The 18,634-nt window shown below is 30.5% G+C and overlaps 1 protein-coding gene across 11 annotated transcripts in view; it reads right to left on the bottom strand.

The window, feature by feature from the left end:
* LOC117177687 (protein Malvolio) overlaps positions 1-15,052 on the bottom strand; it is a 31,596-nt gene extending 16,544 nt beyond the window's left edge. For 5 of the 11 annotated variants that reach the window (XR_004467736.1, XR_004467737.1, XM_033368543.1 and 2 more), the window contains exons 1-4: positions 5,672-5,698; positions 5,265-5,293; positions 4,960-5,149; positions 512-634 (exon numbers count right to left, since the gene is read on the bottom strand). Coding sequence is in view for 9 of the 11 variants with exons in the window: in XM_033368543.1 (XP_033224434.1) it covers positions 512-634; positions 4,960-5,149; positions 5,265-5,293; positions 5,672-5,683 (354 nt within the window). In the remaining 2 variants the exon portion in view is untranslated. Of the gene's footprint in view, positions 1-511; positions 635-4,959; positions 5,150-5,264; positions 5,294-5,532; positions 5,552-5,671; positions 5,699-6,244; positions 6,430-10,273; positions 10,400-14,722 lie in introns of those variants that run through there. The other 6 variants (XM_033368537.1, XM_033368539.1, XM_033368538.1 and 3 more) reach the window with 6 other exon arrangements.
* Positions 15,053-18,634: the final 3,582 nt, after the last annotated feature.

Here is an 18,634-nt window from a genome sequence, read left to right as displayed (position 1 = left end):
ATACGCCAATTAGCACAAATGGTAAGTTTCGACAGTGCCTACAAGTGTGCCTACTGGCCGCTAAATGGCAATACCGGTTTCATATGTATACACCTGGTATTTATCTCGACGAACAACTTTTCCTCATAACAATCATTAAATTTTCCCAGTAAAATTCCAAAATTTCAACACGCATTGAGATCTTCGTACTATCGAGATTTTTACCTTAACGCGAACTTTCATAATTAATTGATTACAAATACCAATATGTTTGATCTACAATCTATAAAATATGATCAATAATAACAAAATAAAATAACTGAAAGTACAATTTAAATTGTAAATATTCTGCATAATTCTTTTATGAAATAAAAGTCGTGCAGATATGAAATGTAAATCGAGGCAAGTAGTTATTACTTAGAGCAACAATGTGCAAGCTTAATCTGCCATAACTGCTTTATTAGCATTTCAGAGCAGAAATGTATGTAATTTAATATAAAGTGAGATTTCGCAGATTTATCATCAAGATTACCTTGTATTCAGCGACTCTTCCAGACTGCAAATCTGACTCAATATTTCCCGGGTCTAGATATGCAATGGACATTAAAAAACCAGGACCCGTGAAAGCCCATAGTGTCCTAAAACTAAAACCTCCCTGAAAAAGAAAATATAATTAGTATTTGTATTCAGAAAATAGGCACATTTTCTGTATGTGTAAAATTATATTTTTAATATATTTGAAGTTCAATTATCTTCAAAATTAGTAATTTAAATACTAAACCCTTAAAGGTAAGAAGAAATTATAAATTATATATTTTTTTTAGATTGAAAAGTATTCTATTTTATCATATATAATTTTATGCAAAATAAGCATTAAAAAATTCACCATTAAAAACAGATTTCGAAACTACCTCATTTTTCGGCTCATTCAAGACAAAAATAAGTAAATTAAAAAAGAGGGAGGAAAAAGGAAAAACTCAACCAAAACCAACCTCTCACTTTTTCCTTTCTCCGTACTTTTCATACTACCAGAAAACCCACATGTTTCAAGGCCAATTTATACCTCATCAGGGATTATTTATAGAAAAAAACTCAAAAGTATGAAAAATTGGTATACCTAAAAAGAAAATATTTCGATGGATATTAATTGAAAGTTGATTAAGTCTGATATAATGAATATCTTCAGTGAGGAAATGATGGTTATATAAAAGAATTGTTTTTACTTTAAAGTGAAAGTATTAGAATTACCAGAAATTTCACACCTCAGTTTTTAAACGGATCTCCACGTGTTTAAACCCCCGGATATTCTTTGTTTTCGTTGTCGTCTGCATTCCGGATAATTTTTGAAAGACTATTTGGATTAAGTTGCAATTTTGCATACAGCCTCCGGTACCGAAAAGAAAGATCGAGTTTGTTAACTAGCTGATTTTGATAACAATTCAAAAGGTAACAAGACTATTTGTAGTGATCGGAATATCGAACAATTTAGCTTCACGACTTTTTTTGGATAAAAACAAATTATCAGAGTTTATAGCTTTTTCAAAATTCCAAAACAAACGAGATAGAAAATTTTAAGCCAAACAATGCTTCTTGAAAAACCGAAAATTTAAATTTTGATCGCACACAAAAAACAGTGAAAAGCCAAAAATTTCATTTTTTGGTCAAACTATGCAAGATACGAAAAAAATTGAACAGACCAAAATTGTACTCCCAAAAAATTCTACAACTTATTTATTAATAATCACTTCTTGAAAGGATGCGTAGATCTTTCGTAGATTATTCGTAAAACATAATAATAAGCATACAAAGATTACATTTTTGGACAAATGACACAAGCCGAAAATAAAGTTTTGGCGATAACGTCTGTCTGTCTGTCCTCCCGTCCGTAAACATGATAACTCTCGAAAAAATGAAGGGATCAAGTCGAACTTTAGCACACTTTTTTTAGGTCCTAAAAGAAAGAACGAGTAAGTTAATCAGCATTCATTGCCCAATGTTTATATCCATCCAAAAAGCTATCCAAGAATCGAATTTTCCTTTTTTACACCAAATGACAACAAATACGTGAAAAAAGCTTAAAAGACGAATTTGAAGCTCTTCAAAATACTTCAAATTTTTGTTTCGTCAACCATTTATCGATAGGACTCCTTTTTTGGTTTTACGCGTCGAAAATGAATAAGTCGAAAATCCAAATGTTGAGCCAAACACCATAATATACAAGAAAAAGGTCTCAGGAAGTAATTATATCTTTTGAAAAGGTCCTACAAAGTTTTTCGAAACTATTTTTTGATAGGTTTTAATAGGTAATTTCCGTTTTATTTATCGGAAATACTATGCAAAAAATATATAATTCAGATTTTGAGCCTAAGGACACAAATTATGAGGAAAAGTTTTTAAAGAAATTTCAGCGTTCAAACATTCCTACGACATAAATTGAACCATTTTTTGACAGCACTCCTCGTTTTCAATTTACTTGTGGAAACTGATATGCAATAATAGAAAACTTCAATATTACGCTAAAAGACGCAAGATACGTAAAAAATCTTAAAGAAAACTTGTAGAATATTTTGTTTTATTCATAAAAAATAATATAGAAACAGAAATCCTATTTTTAGCATAACAATGAAGACAGGCAAGACTGCCAGAAGAAAGAATTGTAGTTTTTTATCGTAAGGAAATTCTGAAAATATACATTTACATATGCTTGTTAAAAATTAAGCGCGTAGCGCGAGTGTGCCGATGAGAATGTGTAGCTTAAAGCCAGCAGAGCTTTGAGCAATTTAATCTTTAATTACACTTTATTACGTAGGAAATTCAGAATATGAAGATGCATACAAATACTGAGCCGAGCGCTCAAAAGGAACTCTATATATAGTATGTAAACCTATATTACACAACATTGATTTCAAAATCATTGAGATTCTTCCAAAATATGGAAGAACAACGGTGTTAAATGTATTATAATTTTATCTTTCTATCTTATTTTGATTCTATTATAAAACAAGATAAGATTTGTTAAAAATTTGATGAATAGAGGCCTTAAATCATCAAATCCAGTATTCCATGAATAAAACATTGAACTATGCAAACACATTATATTTCTTAATTATTATCTTTTTGATTTTATTGAAAAAATGTGAAAACAGAATAATTTATATAAAAAACATAAATATATAATCAAAATAAAATTAATACAGAAGACCATAATAACTGTTGTTCTTCCACATTTTGGGTATATTTCCAAGATTTTAAAATCAATTTTGTGTACATTAGGTTTACATGTTATACGTAAGAGTTTATTTTAAGAGAAATATGATTGTAAAATTGCGAAAAGAACGATACGAAACGCTAGACAAAAAATTTGTAATTTACAAGGTTAATTGCAACGATTGTAATATAAGGCAGACACGAATGGCACTTAGACTTAGGAAAGATGAACATGCAAATAATTTAGACAAGTCCTAGATATCACTCAGTCCTTCAAAGCATAAAATTACACATGGGCATGGCTTCAATTGGAATGATATTAAAATTTGTTAACATGAGAGAAATCAGAAAGAGAAAATTCATGGAGATGCTATTTTTAAAAAGAGAAGGTAACAAAGTCAAATATTTAAAAACTGACCTTTCAAGATTCAACAAAGTATATGATAGAGTTATTAATTTGTTAAAGTAACTTTTTTTCACTTTGATGTAAATTGAATTTTTTGATTTAAAAAATGATGTTCGCACTAAAGATATTCATTATATTAGATTTAATCAAATTTAGTTAATATGAATTTATTGAAATATTTTCTTTTGAGGTATATAGATTTTTCATACCTTCGTTTTTCCTATAAATATTCCCAGATGAGAAGGTCTAAATTAGAGTCGAAACATTAGAAAAGACGGGGAAAGGAAAAAGTGAGAGGTTGGTTTTAGTTGACTTTTACCCTTTTTCGCCCTCTTTATTCATTTCGTTATATTTGTCTTTGCTGAGCCGAAAAGTGAGGTAATTTGGAAACATGTTTTTTAACAGTGAATCTTTTTCATGCTTATTTTCCATAAAATTATTCATGAGAAAATAGATTACTTTTCAATCTTACACACAATTTTGTAAATAAAGACACTAAACACATAATTTGTTCCAATATGCAGGGTTTTCCTATCAATTTAAATTACTTTATGCTTATTATAAGTACAAAGGTTTTATAAAGGAACAATTTCCAATTTTGCAGGTTAAAGTTGAACCATTTTTAATTGAAATCTAGAAACGTTAAAAATTAAAAAATCAAACTGCAGGCGTTTAGAATAAGAATACGAATTCAATGTCAACATTCGAAATGGCTGATCCAATATGGCGAACAAGCATTTTGAAAAATCCTATAAGTTGGCGCATTTGGATAATAATTGGTATTAGAAGGTTATTTTGGTCACTAAATGCGACTTAGAAGTCAAAATTTGAAATTCCTAAAAGGCTGATTAAACATGGCGATAAATAATAATCTCTAATGAATTTTTGAAAATGGATTTGAATATCGGATCAGCAATTCAGAATTTTGACCCCATTTTCATTTTTAGGGATGTACAGATCTCTATATTAGTAATTTTCATTAAAACCCTCCAACTCATTAGATTTTTTAAAACCTTGCGTTGCCATATTTCATCCACCATTATGAATTTTTGAATTCTGATGCCATATTCGGATTCAGGGACCCAACAAACTTTAATATATGAAATTTCATGAAAATTTGCCAACTTTGCGTAATTTCGATCCGCCGTCATATGCGTTATAAACTGTTAACAGATTAATGAAAATCGAATGGAACTAACCATTTTCATCTAAGTTGTATACATAGAAATTTAAGAAAAATTACGAAGAAAAAACTATGAAAAACAATCAGATGGATGAATTTACTATTGATAAGCTTTTTAAACAAAATTTGCATTAAGTAAAGAATGCACAATAAATTTTTTTAAATAGGGTTAATAAAAACTTACGGGTTCTCTCTCTGGAATCTTGATCCTCTCATTTGCAAAATATGTTTGATTATTGGTAGGGGAAAGGGATGTGACTTCGTTTGCCACAACATTTCTTTTCGTTTCTAATGAAGGTTCTTCTTCAATTTCTCGCCCAATGCGCCCATTTGTCCTATTAGGATCGTTTTCCATTTCGATTAAAAGTATGCGTCTGAAACAATAAATACGAAAATATTTAAATTTAGCAATCTTTAAAATTTTACACTTAAATCAAGACTCAGATTAGAATTCAATTAGAGGGCACAACAAACTTATCAGATTCTTACTTTACCAAATTTTTTTGTTGAACCCAAGTCTACAGGAAATGAGATATCGAGTTGAAAGTTTCAGATAATAAATTATAGGCACTAAAGAACGTTTATGCTTATAAACTGTTAGCTCGAATGAATTTTTCATGCCAGACAGACGTTCGTCTTTGTTTCCTTTACGTCTGTCTGGTATAGAAAATTAATTCGAATTTAAATTTATGAGTATAAGCAGTTTATAAAAATTGGTCACAAGACTGCCTGGGCTCATGCCCCTAAACAAACTTACTCATAAACTGATAAGTCGAATAGATTTTCTGTATCAGACAGACATTCGTCATTATTTACTTTGTGTCTTTCGGGCAGGGAAAATTCATTCAAATTATTATTTTATGAGTAACTTGGTTTAAAACACTTGGTTAACTGACAGTCTGGTACATATCCTCGAAATCTATATTTCAATAAGATGTAATTCCTTTCATCAGAGTAAAATTTTTTAAGTAGCGCTCATAGTTAAACGCAATATCTTAGCTTCACTTATCAGTTATCACTGCTGCACAACCTTTTCTTTCGTATTATATAAACAAACTTTGCTTAGACACATTATCGCACTACACATGTTTCATTTTTAGTTTAGTACTGTGAATTACAAGTGATAATTTTGCATTATTCGCGCATTGAATTTTAAATATATGACTATTCTCCTGGTTTATAAATTAATTATCGCTCTTTTCTAGAACTACTGCAGTTCAGCCTCTATTGTTATCGAAACAATATTGATTACAAATTCCGAAAGAATTTTACAAGGTATTGAGTTTTTTGTAAAGTTTCTACCTATCAAATTTGAATTGGAATTGATAAAATTTTCTTTATAATTTTCTTTAAGACTCAATTGTGAAATGTAAATAGAGAAATAAAATTAAATATCTTGAAGGTTTGGAGATGTGGTTTTAAAAAGGAATTATTTTCGGTCTAGAATTGAAGATCAAATTTTCACTTACAGACTCGTTTAGAGAGTGAGAGAGCAAGAGCGAAAGAGAGAAAGTGTGTGAGTATTCAAAAAAAGTTGAATTGAATTTGTGAATCAGACATTTCGAGAGCAGAATAAAAAACTGACACCAGGCTTTTATAAGGTAGCTCGGTACACCGATTCACTGATTGAACGATCACGTTTTCCTAATGTGAGGAAGGGAAGAGGAACTCTACATAGTAGATAAACACTTCCATATTCCACTCAATTTCCCCCACCTTAAGCACTGTCATTTCCTAATATGATTGGCGGGAGTAGTGACCATCAGTGGGACCAATCTTTGAACTGTCAGTGCGTTTATTTTTCTGCATTTCAAAAGAACATTCATATCAAACGACTTTGGATCTGAACCATTGCAGTCATCCAGATTTTGAGATCTTAAGGGCATGTGATACTTAGAAAATTGTTGATTTTACTAGGTTTAGGTTCCGACGGCTTTTTTTCTTTAATAATCAATATTTTGTCTTAAAAATTTGGGACATGATAGCGACCATGCTAACGGACGTCCCCACACACTTTTTTTTGGTTTAATTCAAAAAAGTTTTAATTAAGCAAAATCTGAAATTAGTATCGATTTTACCAGTTTTAGGTTCCGACGGCTTTTCTTCTAGAATAATCAATATTTTGTCTTAAAAATTTGGGAAATGATAGCAAACATACTAACGGACGTCCCCACACACTTTATTTGTGTTTTTTTTTCAAAAAATTTTTTGATATTGCTAAAAACGTATGTACATTTGGAGGTTATGTATGTTACAATTCTACTGTGCGTTACTTCCAAACTACACAATATTTTTGGCCGAAAACTTTGGACTTGCAAATAAACATAGTAACTAATCTCCCGGAACTAACCCTTTTTGCAGGCAATCAAAAAAGTTTATTTCATAAATAATTTTCAGATTATCGGAAAGGCAGAGATGAAAAACACCGTAACCGCAAAACAATAAATATGCATAAAATTTTTATTTAGCACAATAAATTTTTTTGTTATTATCCCTCAAAAAAGAGTCGGGGGACGACCGTTATGATATTTTATAGCATCTCCGAATTCAGTTTTTAAAAATTTTCATTTTTGTGGAAAAAAAGCCGAGGAAACTGTAAGTATCACATGCCCTTAACTGAATTTAAAAAAACTTAGGACCGTGTAATACTTACCCCGATTCCTACTTTACCGACATTATTTTTGCAACAACTCACGTCCACAAAAATTGAGATATCAATTTAAATTTGTTGTAAATTAAGAAAGTGAGTCAAAGGAAAATTGATATGGTCTCAAAATTCTGGAAAAAAGAACAACATTTCCAAACAATTTTCAAAACTATTTGTTTTTTGTAATGATAAAAATTGAGTACTATGTAAATGCCCCAAAAAATCTCAAAATTTGAACGGAATCGGTTAATATTTAGGAGTTGCGCAAAGGCCATGAAGTTTCCCATTGATTTAACATGGGAAAAAGTCAGCTTTTTGTAAATCTAATATTTAAATGCTATGATGTGCTACAAATAATTCCGCGTTACTTTTTTGTTTATAATTCGTAAGAGAATAAGAATCAATCATAAATTTTGCGGGGGAATTAATTAAAGCCACTTTATGAATCCCCCAAGAACACCCCATAAGTGACAAATTTGAATTTTACTCAACATTGCGGTTAATTAACGCTTTTTGAATGTTAAAAAAATGATCATTAATGAATTCTTTAATCAATTGTAACAATGACGCAATTTATTAAAATAATTGAAAAATTGTATTCATATGATAATATAATTGAACAAAATAAAGTTGTTTAACTAATTTAAATTTATTTGAATACTTACAAGTACTTAATAAGTACTTAAAAATATTCAAATCTATTTAAAATTTGGTAAGACAAAATGTTCTCCTGCTTTTCTAGGTACACTATATCCATTAGCAAACATGTTTTATTTAAATAATAGTAAAATTCATTTTTTGTTATCATTTGCTTGAAAGAGTACGGAGTCAATGGATGGCTTTTAAAAGCTATAAAATCAATATATACGGGTAGCAAAGCGAATGTACGGGTAAATGAGAATTGAGTGACTGTTTCAATATTATGCAAGGTGCTGTACAATAGTAAAAAAAGTACAATAGTAGAAAAGAACAAAAATATTTTTAACACGTTATCGCATTTAAATGTTAAATTTACAAGAAGCTGACTTTTTCCCACGTTAAGTCAATGGGAAACTTACTTTGATCCCTATATTTTAATTGATTTAGCTAAAATTTGAAGGACAATTTTTGATTGGGGATTCGAACAAAACTCTCGTGAGAGTAGAGAAATTCTTTTAAAAAAATAATAAAATACGAATCGGCTAGTCCACGTTTAGTGAATTCTCGCTTATATCAAGGGCCGCGAAATTTCGATAATTTCCAGACTGGAGGGGCCCCCAGCTCTACCGCAAGTCTCAGGTTATTTTTGTCAAGCGACGTCTATTTAAAATCAATACATGGGTCAAAATGAGTGAAACGAGCCACCTAAAAATGCTTTCTCTCAGATTACTAAGAAGGCTACGTTTTTTGATAGACGTAGGTACAAGTACATTTTTACCCTCTATAATTTGTTTGCAAAATTCCACTTATTTTGCAAATAATCCCAAATTGAATATTGACGTATTCAATTTTTTATTTATTTATATCTCGTGAACGAATAGAGATAACTGAACCATTTTTTTAAATGAAGCTAAAAACTTAATATTTTTTAGTTAAATTATGAAAGTTGTTGTAAAAGCTTAATTTCTTTAAGTTATAACAATTTTCTTTAAACAATTGCAAACAAAATCGTGTTCTCGGTTTGACACAACAATGAGATTAAATTCTCTTTATGCGTAAAACGTCACCGAGTATATTAAAGAAAAGTCAGTCACATTTTATATTTAAGAAATTATTAATGTTTTTCTGATGACGTACGGTCACAACGAGTCGAGAGTACTGACTGGATAGTATATAAAAACAAGAAAAGCATATATATTTTTTATAATTAACGATAATAGTTTTAAGAAATTTTTTAATTTTTGAAAACTTTTGGAAATAGGAATATGTCCAGGAACAGGTTACTAAGCAGAAAAAAGATGTAAAAATGTGTACGAAGACAATCTTTTACTAAAAATTTTATTTTTTGAAATGTATTAATGATTTACTAGTTCTTTTTCCATTAATTGCGATAACTAAACAAGATAAATGAATGGTCGGGAACCATAAGGGGATAACCCACCAAATGTTAAAAATGCACTATTTTGACTTTTCGTATTGTCCAATCTGTCCTACGTGTCGTAGTTTTTTCAGAAAGTGAAAAAATTTAATTTCACTATTTTTAATAAAATAATAAAGTTCCTGAAAAGGTAACCCCACGACGTAGTCGAAGAACGGTTTTTCCGTTTTCCTGAAAAATTTTCCGAATGAGGGATAGCCCCTTGTGTTTGTTGACTATTTGAATAGCCTAACCGCGATAATTATATCATTATTATTATCAAATTGCCAGAAAAAGACAAGCATAATGACCTATAAAATAATACTGTCTTTTTGAAGCCTTATGAAATTTTTCACCTATTTTGAACATTTTTTTATTTGAATATCCGTTTTGCAATGCCATATACATGACAGATGTTTATAAAATATACGAGAATTCAAGTTTATTTGAGTCTCATTTTAAAGATACGCAAAAGTGACAGATGATTTATCCGCAAGGCATATACGATTTATTTTATTTGCATCGCAGATGTGCCACCTTGCTCACCTATTTTTAATATTTAAGATTTTTTCAAATCTTCTTTGAAATTAACAAACTTATTTAAAATTTTAATTGATGAATTTTAAACAAATCCTCTTAACAAAATGTGAATTTGATTTTTAAAGAATTTAAACGGAAAATTAGGGCCTAAATGGAAACCCCTCTCACACAAAGCGATTCAAAAAATGAACTTTGGAGTAATTTCAAGCAATAGATACCACAAGTTCAGATTATAGATAATTTCAAACATCTAACCTGATTTTGAAGAATTATAATCATAATATATTTCACAATTAAACAGGCAACATTATAAACTGTAATCGTTGTTTTGAAAGATGTAAACGTATCGATCTTCTGATAACTTTTACGTGCCGATTGTAAAATTTGATCGAATATGTAATATCGGGATAAAATTGATAATTATTTTATTTCTCATCTGACGAGACATGAATACTGGAATCAATAGAATTAACGTCGACACGTAGCTGCTTATCGAGACAAAGAGTAATTAGTTCAAAGATAAGATATCTAAGACGTCCTCTATAATTACTTTTTCATTAGAAAAAATGACAACGAATGACTCACGTATAAGGTTGGTTCTTATTTATACTTGGTGGAGTCTCTGTTAGAATTTCTCTCCTCTCATTCACAAGTTTTTTATCGGATGTCCAAAAAATTATCACAAAATTCGAGTCTGATCGGTAAATATTTAGGAGCCGCGCAAAACCATGAAGTTTCTCATTGATTTAACATGGGAAAAAATCAGCATATTTAAGTATATTGTTCAAAACTTGTCATAGAATAAGGATCACTCATAAATTTTAAGAGAGAATGACTATAAGCCACTTTGATGGGTCCCCAAAGAAAACCGAACGTAAGTGTAAAATTTGAATTTCACGTAATATTGCGATTTATTAACGCTTTTTTTGAAAGTTTTTTTTTCAAATGTAATTATTAATCGGTAACTTTGGATTATCCAATCATCTGTTAACTAACTTTCAATTGTTAAAACAATTTTAATTTGTTTTAACTATTGTTTTCTCCATATAAGTCGCGAAATAAACGTATTTTTTTCACAATATAAGTTCTTTAATCAATGGTTACAAATAAAATAATTAGTGCAAATAATTTTACTATTATTTAAATAATGCGTGTTTGTTCAAGTACATGGTTTATCTAAAAAAATCAGGAAACACATGTTACATACATTTTTTAACAAATTTAAATTGTTTAAACTTTATTTTTGTTTTAAATATTTAATTTTTGTCATTTTTCGAAAGATTTAAATATTTGTAACATGTTATCGGCTTTAAATATTAGATTTGCAAAAAGTTTACTTTTTGCCATGTTAAATCAATAGGAAGCTTCAGAGTTTAGGCGTAACCCCTAAACGTTAACCGATTTCACTCAAATTTGAAGAGTTCTTCTGGATATTCCAACAAAACTGGGAGGAGGTAAGAGTGAGAGCCAAGAAATTCGTAAAGTGAAAAATAAGGGCCACCCTACTCGCACATCCTTGTCGAATAATATTCTTATATGCCGAAATCTTGAGTGACTAAAAATTCGATTACAAGGGATTACTTTTGGAAATATGGTAAAATTTATGAGCGCAGTGGCGGATTGGCATGTATTAACTTACCTTACAAATAATATTTAAAAAAAGCACATTGTAAATCTTACACTACAAAAGAAAACATGAAAAGTATATTCTTTTTATGAAGTGCAGTATTCTCAATTAAAAACATATATTTTTTCCCTTTTAATCTCAAATTTATTTTAATTAATTAAACATTTGTAGGCGCACCTATGCAACATATATAGGTACATAGGTTTTTTGCACGACTCCTCGAGTATTGTTCCATATTTTTATCGAAAAAAATTGTTTTCAGGACAAAGAAAATACATTTTTCCAGGCATCTTTCTTTTACAGTGAAAAATACTTTTCACTAAACATAGAGATTGTAGGTCTAGTGGAAATAAAAAAAAGTGCCACATGCGAAATGTCTCATACACCCCCAAAATCTGATTATATGATTAAAAAAACGCTTCTTCGTTCGTTTTATTTAACATTTAGAAGTATCTCATTTTTTCAACTTTAGCAACAGTGTAATGACATTTGTTAATACAAATTTTAAGCGCTTTTAGTTTTTAGTAAAATAATTAAATTTTGAAGAAAATCGTTGAATTTTTAACAAAATTGTTAAATTTTCAACCTAAAAAGATCAATTTTCTACTAAATGATCAAACTTTAAACAAAATGATTAAATTTAAACCAACAACAATTAAATTGTCAATGAAATAATTGAATATTTGAAAAGACAGTTCCATTTTCAACAAAAAATTTGAATTTTAAATCGAAAAGGACGAGTTTTCTGTCCCAATAAACGAATATTTAACAATATCGTTGAATTTTCAACCGAAAAGGATGAGTTTTTAACAAAATACTTGAATTTTCGACTTCAAGAATAAATTTTCAACCAAATAATTGAATTTTCAGCCTAACTTTCAATCTCCAAGTAAAAATATAAATTTAAATTAAAAAAATGAACATTCTAGCTTCATTGTCAAACTGAAATTAATTTAGAACTAAACAAGGAAACTGTAACTAAGAAAATAAATTTTTAAGCGAATGGGCCAACTTTTGATAAAAAAAATACCAATTTTCTACAAAAAAATTAAAGTTTCCACCGCACATATTAATTCTCTGCCAAAAAGATGTATTGCTAACGAAATAATTTAATTTTGAACCATAGATGAATTTTCAATTAAAATGATGAATCTTTAACAAAAATAGCTCCATTTTCAACCCAAGAACATAAATTTCCAAGCAGAAAATGTGAATTTTTAACCAAAAAGTTCATTTTCAGCCCAAGCAACTAATGTTTTATAAAATAGTTGACATTTTCACCCAGGTAATATGAATTTTATACAAAAAAACTATCAATTTTCAACCAATAATGGAATAGTTAAGCTTTCATTAAAAAATTAATATTCAACCAAAAGATTGGGTACAAAAAATTATAAGAGTACAGAAATTTAAATGAAATTGGTGTTAAAATTGAGAATAAATGAGAAATCTTGAAATATCTTCGACTGTAGAATCATAATTTTCACCGTGATAAGATGAACAATCTATTGTTAAAAAGTTGTGTTTTTTGCTTTCAAATAAAATGAAAAATTATGAATCAAGTAAAAACTACCAAAAAACGGTTTAGCCTCTTTTTTCGTTCAGTAGAATACTTTTTCCTACTTTTTCTTTAAGGGAATACAAATTCCAGGATAATAAGCAAAATTCAAGGGTTTCTCCCGGGGTTTCCAGGGAAAAAGAATGCAAGGACTTTTCCAGGTTTTCAAGGATTTCCAGGAAGCTAGACACTCTGGTTTAGGAGCCTAAACAAACCAAAACCGATTAAAATGTTGAATATTCCGTTTTTTAAGGAGTTCACTTTGAACATTTAAACTAAAACGTTTTCACTTTCTAATATTTCTTTTTTAAATTGCTATATAATTTTATACTTTACCAATTTTATATTGAAAAACAACTTCTGCTTCAGTTTTCACATTTTCAACATGTTTTACAAAGTTTCATATTCAAGTTTTTTCTAAGGGTGTTTATATTTAACTGCATTATGAAGTTCCGTATATTTAAAGAGAGCATGAACCCCTTCGTTGGCATTGACGCAAAATGCGTCAATCTTTTTTTCCCCCATTTAACTTACTCCGATTTTGCATTTAAGTCTCACTCAGGAGTTTTCGGGGTTGCTGAATCCGAATCTGCAATCAAAATTCTAAAATTCAAAATAGCGGATCCAATATGATGTGCGAAAATATAAAAACCGGCACGATTTGGATCAATCTTGGTACTTACGGGTTTTTGGGGTCGCTGAATCAGAATTTTGACTTCACTTTCGGGTTCAGCTAACCCAAAAACCCGTAAGTACCAATATTTATCCAAATTAAGCCGTTTTTTGTATTTTTGTCCGCCATATATATTGTATACGCCATTTTGGATTTCTGAATTTTGACTCTATATTCGGATTCAGCGACCCCAAGAACCCCAGGATACAAATTTTCCTGCCATTTTGGGCACTTTTTGTCGAATTCTCTCTGCAAACGAAGGGGTTAATAAACCTCAATATTACGTAAAATTCAGATTTGTCACGTATGAGGCGTTCAAAATCCGTTTTGTCCATATTTATACAGATAAGTGATTCACAAAATCATCAACAATGAACAAGGAAAATGACTGGTGAATTGCGTAGGTTCGTGGATATAGTGTGAAATGTATTTATCGCCTGCTTATTCTGAGCAAAATCGTGTGAATCCAGTTCTCAATAAATTTGTTGATTATAACTATAATGAGAAATATTTGTAGTCTTCCAGAAAATCTTTAGGTAAAAATTCAACTATGCCACATACGGAAATGTCTAGAAATTGCCTTAATTATATTCCTTTTTCTTATAATTTCATAAAAATGAGTCCATTTTTCGGCTTACACTTGACCTTCAGTTTGATAACAACTTAAAGATTAGGGACTTAATAAATTGTTTTGAACACATTTATTTAATAGAGACGTAAGTCAAATAAAAGAAGTTCTAGATCATAATCACGAAGAATTCAAAATTTAGCATTATATAAAAACTTTAACGTGTATACATAACCTCTGACCGATACACTTTAAATGGAAAGATATATTATACTTACCTTTTTGAGTATCAAATATGGTGCGAAGTAAGAACTATAATAATTTACTCAGCAAAATTGATAACAAATAAACAAAGAAATTTGTTAGTGCAAAGCGAAGGGCACTCAGAAATCATTGCAAGTATCAAAATGGTGTTAACAATCACACGTGGTTGTAACTTCTTGATTAAACAATAATTATCATCACTATTGTTAACAATATGCGTCAACTATTAGACTGTCATATTTCTTCTTTTCTGTTTTTTTTGTTTTATTTTTGACAGCAGAACATTTGACGCAGATGTTCACACTTTGCAGATGTTGTTTCCCAACCTGTCCAACACAAAGCACAATGACCCTTTCTCTTGCGCACTAACTTCTGCGCCAGAATTGACGCATGCGCGTAATTAAAAAGGCGCTTTATTTCAAAATAAGACAACTTTCAATTATTTTAATTTTTAAAATTAATTGTTGGCAGTAAAGCCAGGAAAGAACTATATAACCAACAAATTCGAAAATTTTCAAACGAGCGCAAACAAATGCTGTAAAATCGAAATCATCATTTAAAGATGACACTAACCTAAACTTGGACCAGGCTTAGCTGCAGGTTATAAAATAATAAAAATGAAACAATAAAAATAATAAAAAATAATAAAATGCAATTCTCAATAAAAAAATCGTACAAGATATTGAGTTTCTGAATGTAGGTACGAAAAGTTTTGATTTAAAAACGTTAGGTAATTTAGAGTACATCGCCCAAGAATTTTGAGATTGGACCAGGTAAAAAAAGAAAAATAGAGAAAAATAAATATTTTCAGATTTAAACAAAAGAGTGATCATTATTTAATTTTGTTGAATTTATTAATTTCTCATCGGGAGAAGTGCCCAACGAAATAATAGGTTTATTTCTGAAACCAATTCTTTCTTATTTCCTAAACGATTGACACTTGGCTTGTATTCTATGCAGGCGAATATATTTTCTACTTTTATAATTTCTCTTAAGGCCATGTGACGAGTGGGTCACGTGACCAGATTCCTACCTTACCGCCACCTTTCTTGTTTCCCAACTAATTTTCGTACTAACCGCCACATCGAGTCGAAAGTTTGGTATAATAAATAAGAAGCACTAAGAAATATGGGTCTGCTCCTAAACTTTAATAATTATAACAAAAGCAAAAAAAAATATTTACAAAAAAAAACTTTTTTTATAATTATACAATTTTAGGACCAGACCCACCATTCTTAGTGTTTCTTGTTTAGTATCCTAAATTTTCAACTCGATGTGGCATTTCGTGTGATTATAAATTGGGAAATAAACAAAGTTGCGGTAAGGTAGGAATCTGGTCACGTGACCCACTCTTCACATGGCCTTAATCCGATCAGTAGACGCACCTCTCTTGGTTATTTTTAATCTCATACTTAAATGCTGTATTTTATACTTTTTTAATTCCTCTTAATCCGATCAGTGGACACATCTCTCATGGTTATTTTTAATCCCATACTTAAATGCTGTATTTTATACTTTTTTAATTCCTCTTAATCCGATCAGTGGACACACCTCTCATGGTTATTTTTAATCCCATACTTACATGTTGTATTTTATACTTTTTTAATTCCTCTTAATCTGATCAGTAGACACACCTCAAATGGTTATTTTTAATCCCATACTTACATGCTGTATTTTCGACTTATATAATTCCTAATAATATGTCTACAAAATATGTACACTTGCATAGATTCTCTTCCTTCATGTGCAACATAAGTTCGGCAATTTCTATTTTTTTGTCAAGGTAATTTTTAATTCCATAGTTAGATGTTTTATTTTCGATTATTTTAATTCTCTATAATTTGTCCACAAAATATGTGCACATGAATAGTTTCTATTCGTTTTTGTAATAACTGATCGATTAAAAGGAGTAGGTTTTTCGTTTTCAAAGTGACATTCCTCTCTATCTTTCTATTCTTTCTTTTGCATTTTCCTTCATTTTTTAATTCCTAAAACGCTTCCATTACATTTTTCTAATTTGATTAAAAAGAATAGATGTTGTTTTCTTTTTCTACCCCTTGGTGGAACTCTCGTCGGAGAAAAATTCACATATTAAAGGGAGAGTGTCGAAGTACTTTTTGTTTTTGATAATTTAGAGTATACGATATTTTTTAGATAAATTCTCCATGGGTTGGTCAGTTAGTGAAATTTTATGTTTGAAATTGTTTTATTCTGTTTATAAAAGATTCTATGTTAAAAATGTAACAAGATTAAGGTTTATATGGTCTTCGAATATCATTTGCCAGGGAAAAATTAGGGAGTTTTGGAACAACGTGTATACTAGGGTGATTCAAAAAACGCTTTTTGATCTACAGGGCATGCCCCCCCCCACTTTTCATTTCCAGCAGGAAGGAATCCGTGATTTTCTTTGCTCAAAATTCAAATACAGTGAACACTAGAGAAAAAGCCTCCTGATAGGGGCGCAGTTAAGAATTTGTCGCTCCGGGCGGATAACATAAGTGCCGCCTTTTTTGCGAACTAATGACTTTCTTTGTCTAAATTTTACTAACTAATTAAAAACAATTCTTGTTTAATTCAAATAATTAGTTACTGAAAATTCACAAGAATGCACGTAAACTGTACAACTTTTGTTTTCAGATAAGAACATTTACATCCACAGGCACTCGAGTTAGGTAGTTCAGGATACAATATAGCCGCGGAAAAACAACTCATTAACATTCAATCGATTCGTGATAATAAAATGCCATTCTTTTAATTTAATTTAATTTTTTGGAATTAAAGAAAAATTCTGTTTCAAATTTCCTGCCCTTCGGAATTTGCCGCCCGGGGCACTGCCCATGTTACCTCTATGCTAAATTCAGTAATCCACGCATGCTCCCTGGTACAGTTCTTCCGAGAATTGGCGCCGCGACGCAAAAGTAGGAGTAAAAGCAGGTGCGCGGGGTTAGCGGCGGTCATTCAGGCGTGAACAAATAAAAGCGTTTTCTACAAAAAGGCTCTTTTTCTAAGTAATTCCCCACCTACTTCAGCCCGAACAACGACCTAGTCTCAGAGTTCCACTGTATTAACACGTGCCACCGGGCATTTAAAAATCACATTTGATTAACATGGGAAAATGTTGGATTTTCGAAAAATTTAACTCATGGTCCCGGGGATTCATTGAAATGTGCCACGTTTTTTAGGGATTGAAGAGGACTGTCTACGAAATGAAACTTTTACAAATAACTTTTATTTTAAGCCCTTGCCCCCCCCCCTGCAATGCCCCAAATATGTCACAAAAAGAAAAAAACACTACATTTTTACGTATTATTATTTTTTAACAGTTTATATCGCCAATTTCATACAAGTAATTACTAGATAGATAAACGTTTATTTTTCGGCCTGCTGGCCTTAAAAAATTGACTTGCTTACACTTCCATTTTGTTTACAGAATTTTCTTACAACTGCGTCTCACAAAGTACTATCCATATACACCTTATAACTAATCCGATCGCTCCTATAGCCTAAACTTCCTCTCTGCGCCTCGCCTCGCATGCATTTCGCTCTTTTGTCGCTATGCCTCGCATTACCAGCCTCTGTCTTCGCGGCTAACACCTAATACTTAACTACTATTCACAATATTTACATTTCTCTTACATCTACTTCCTTTCCTATTTACAATCTTTCCTTCTCCATTCCTCTTCCTCCTTCCTTCTCTTCTTCTCTATCTTACCCAACATCCCCTTCACCCATGCTACTGCCCTTTTGTCACCCCTTTCATGCAACAATATCTTCATGCTTATCCCCCTCCTTTCCATCTCTTCACATTCTTCCAACCAATGCTCCAATTTTGCATCCCCCTTCCCGCACATTTAACACATTCTCTTCTCTCTAGAAAGCCAGAACCTATTATAATTCTCCATTCAACCGCACCTCATTCTCGCTAT

Source organism: Belonocnema kinseyi, chromosome 8 (genome assembly GCF_010883055.1).
Source record: "Belonocnema kinseyi isolate 2016_QV_RU_SX_M_011 chromosome 8, B_treatae_v1, whole genome shotgun sequence".
In the NCBI taxonomy this organism is placed as follows: domain Eukaryota; kingdom Metazoa; phylum Arthropoda; class Insecta; order Hymenoptera; family Cynipidae; genus Belonocnema; species Belonocnema kinseyi.
This window is presented reverse-complemented; position numbering and strand designations above follow the sequence as displayed.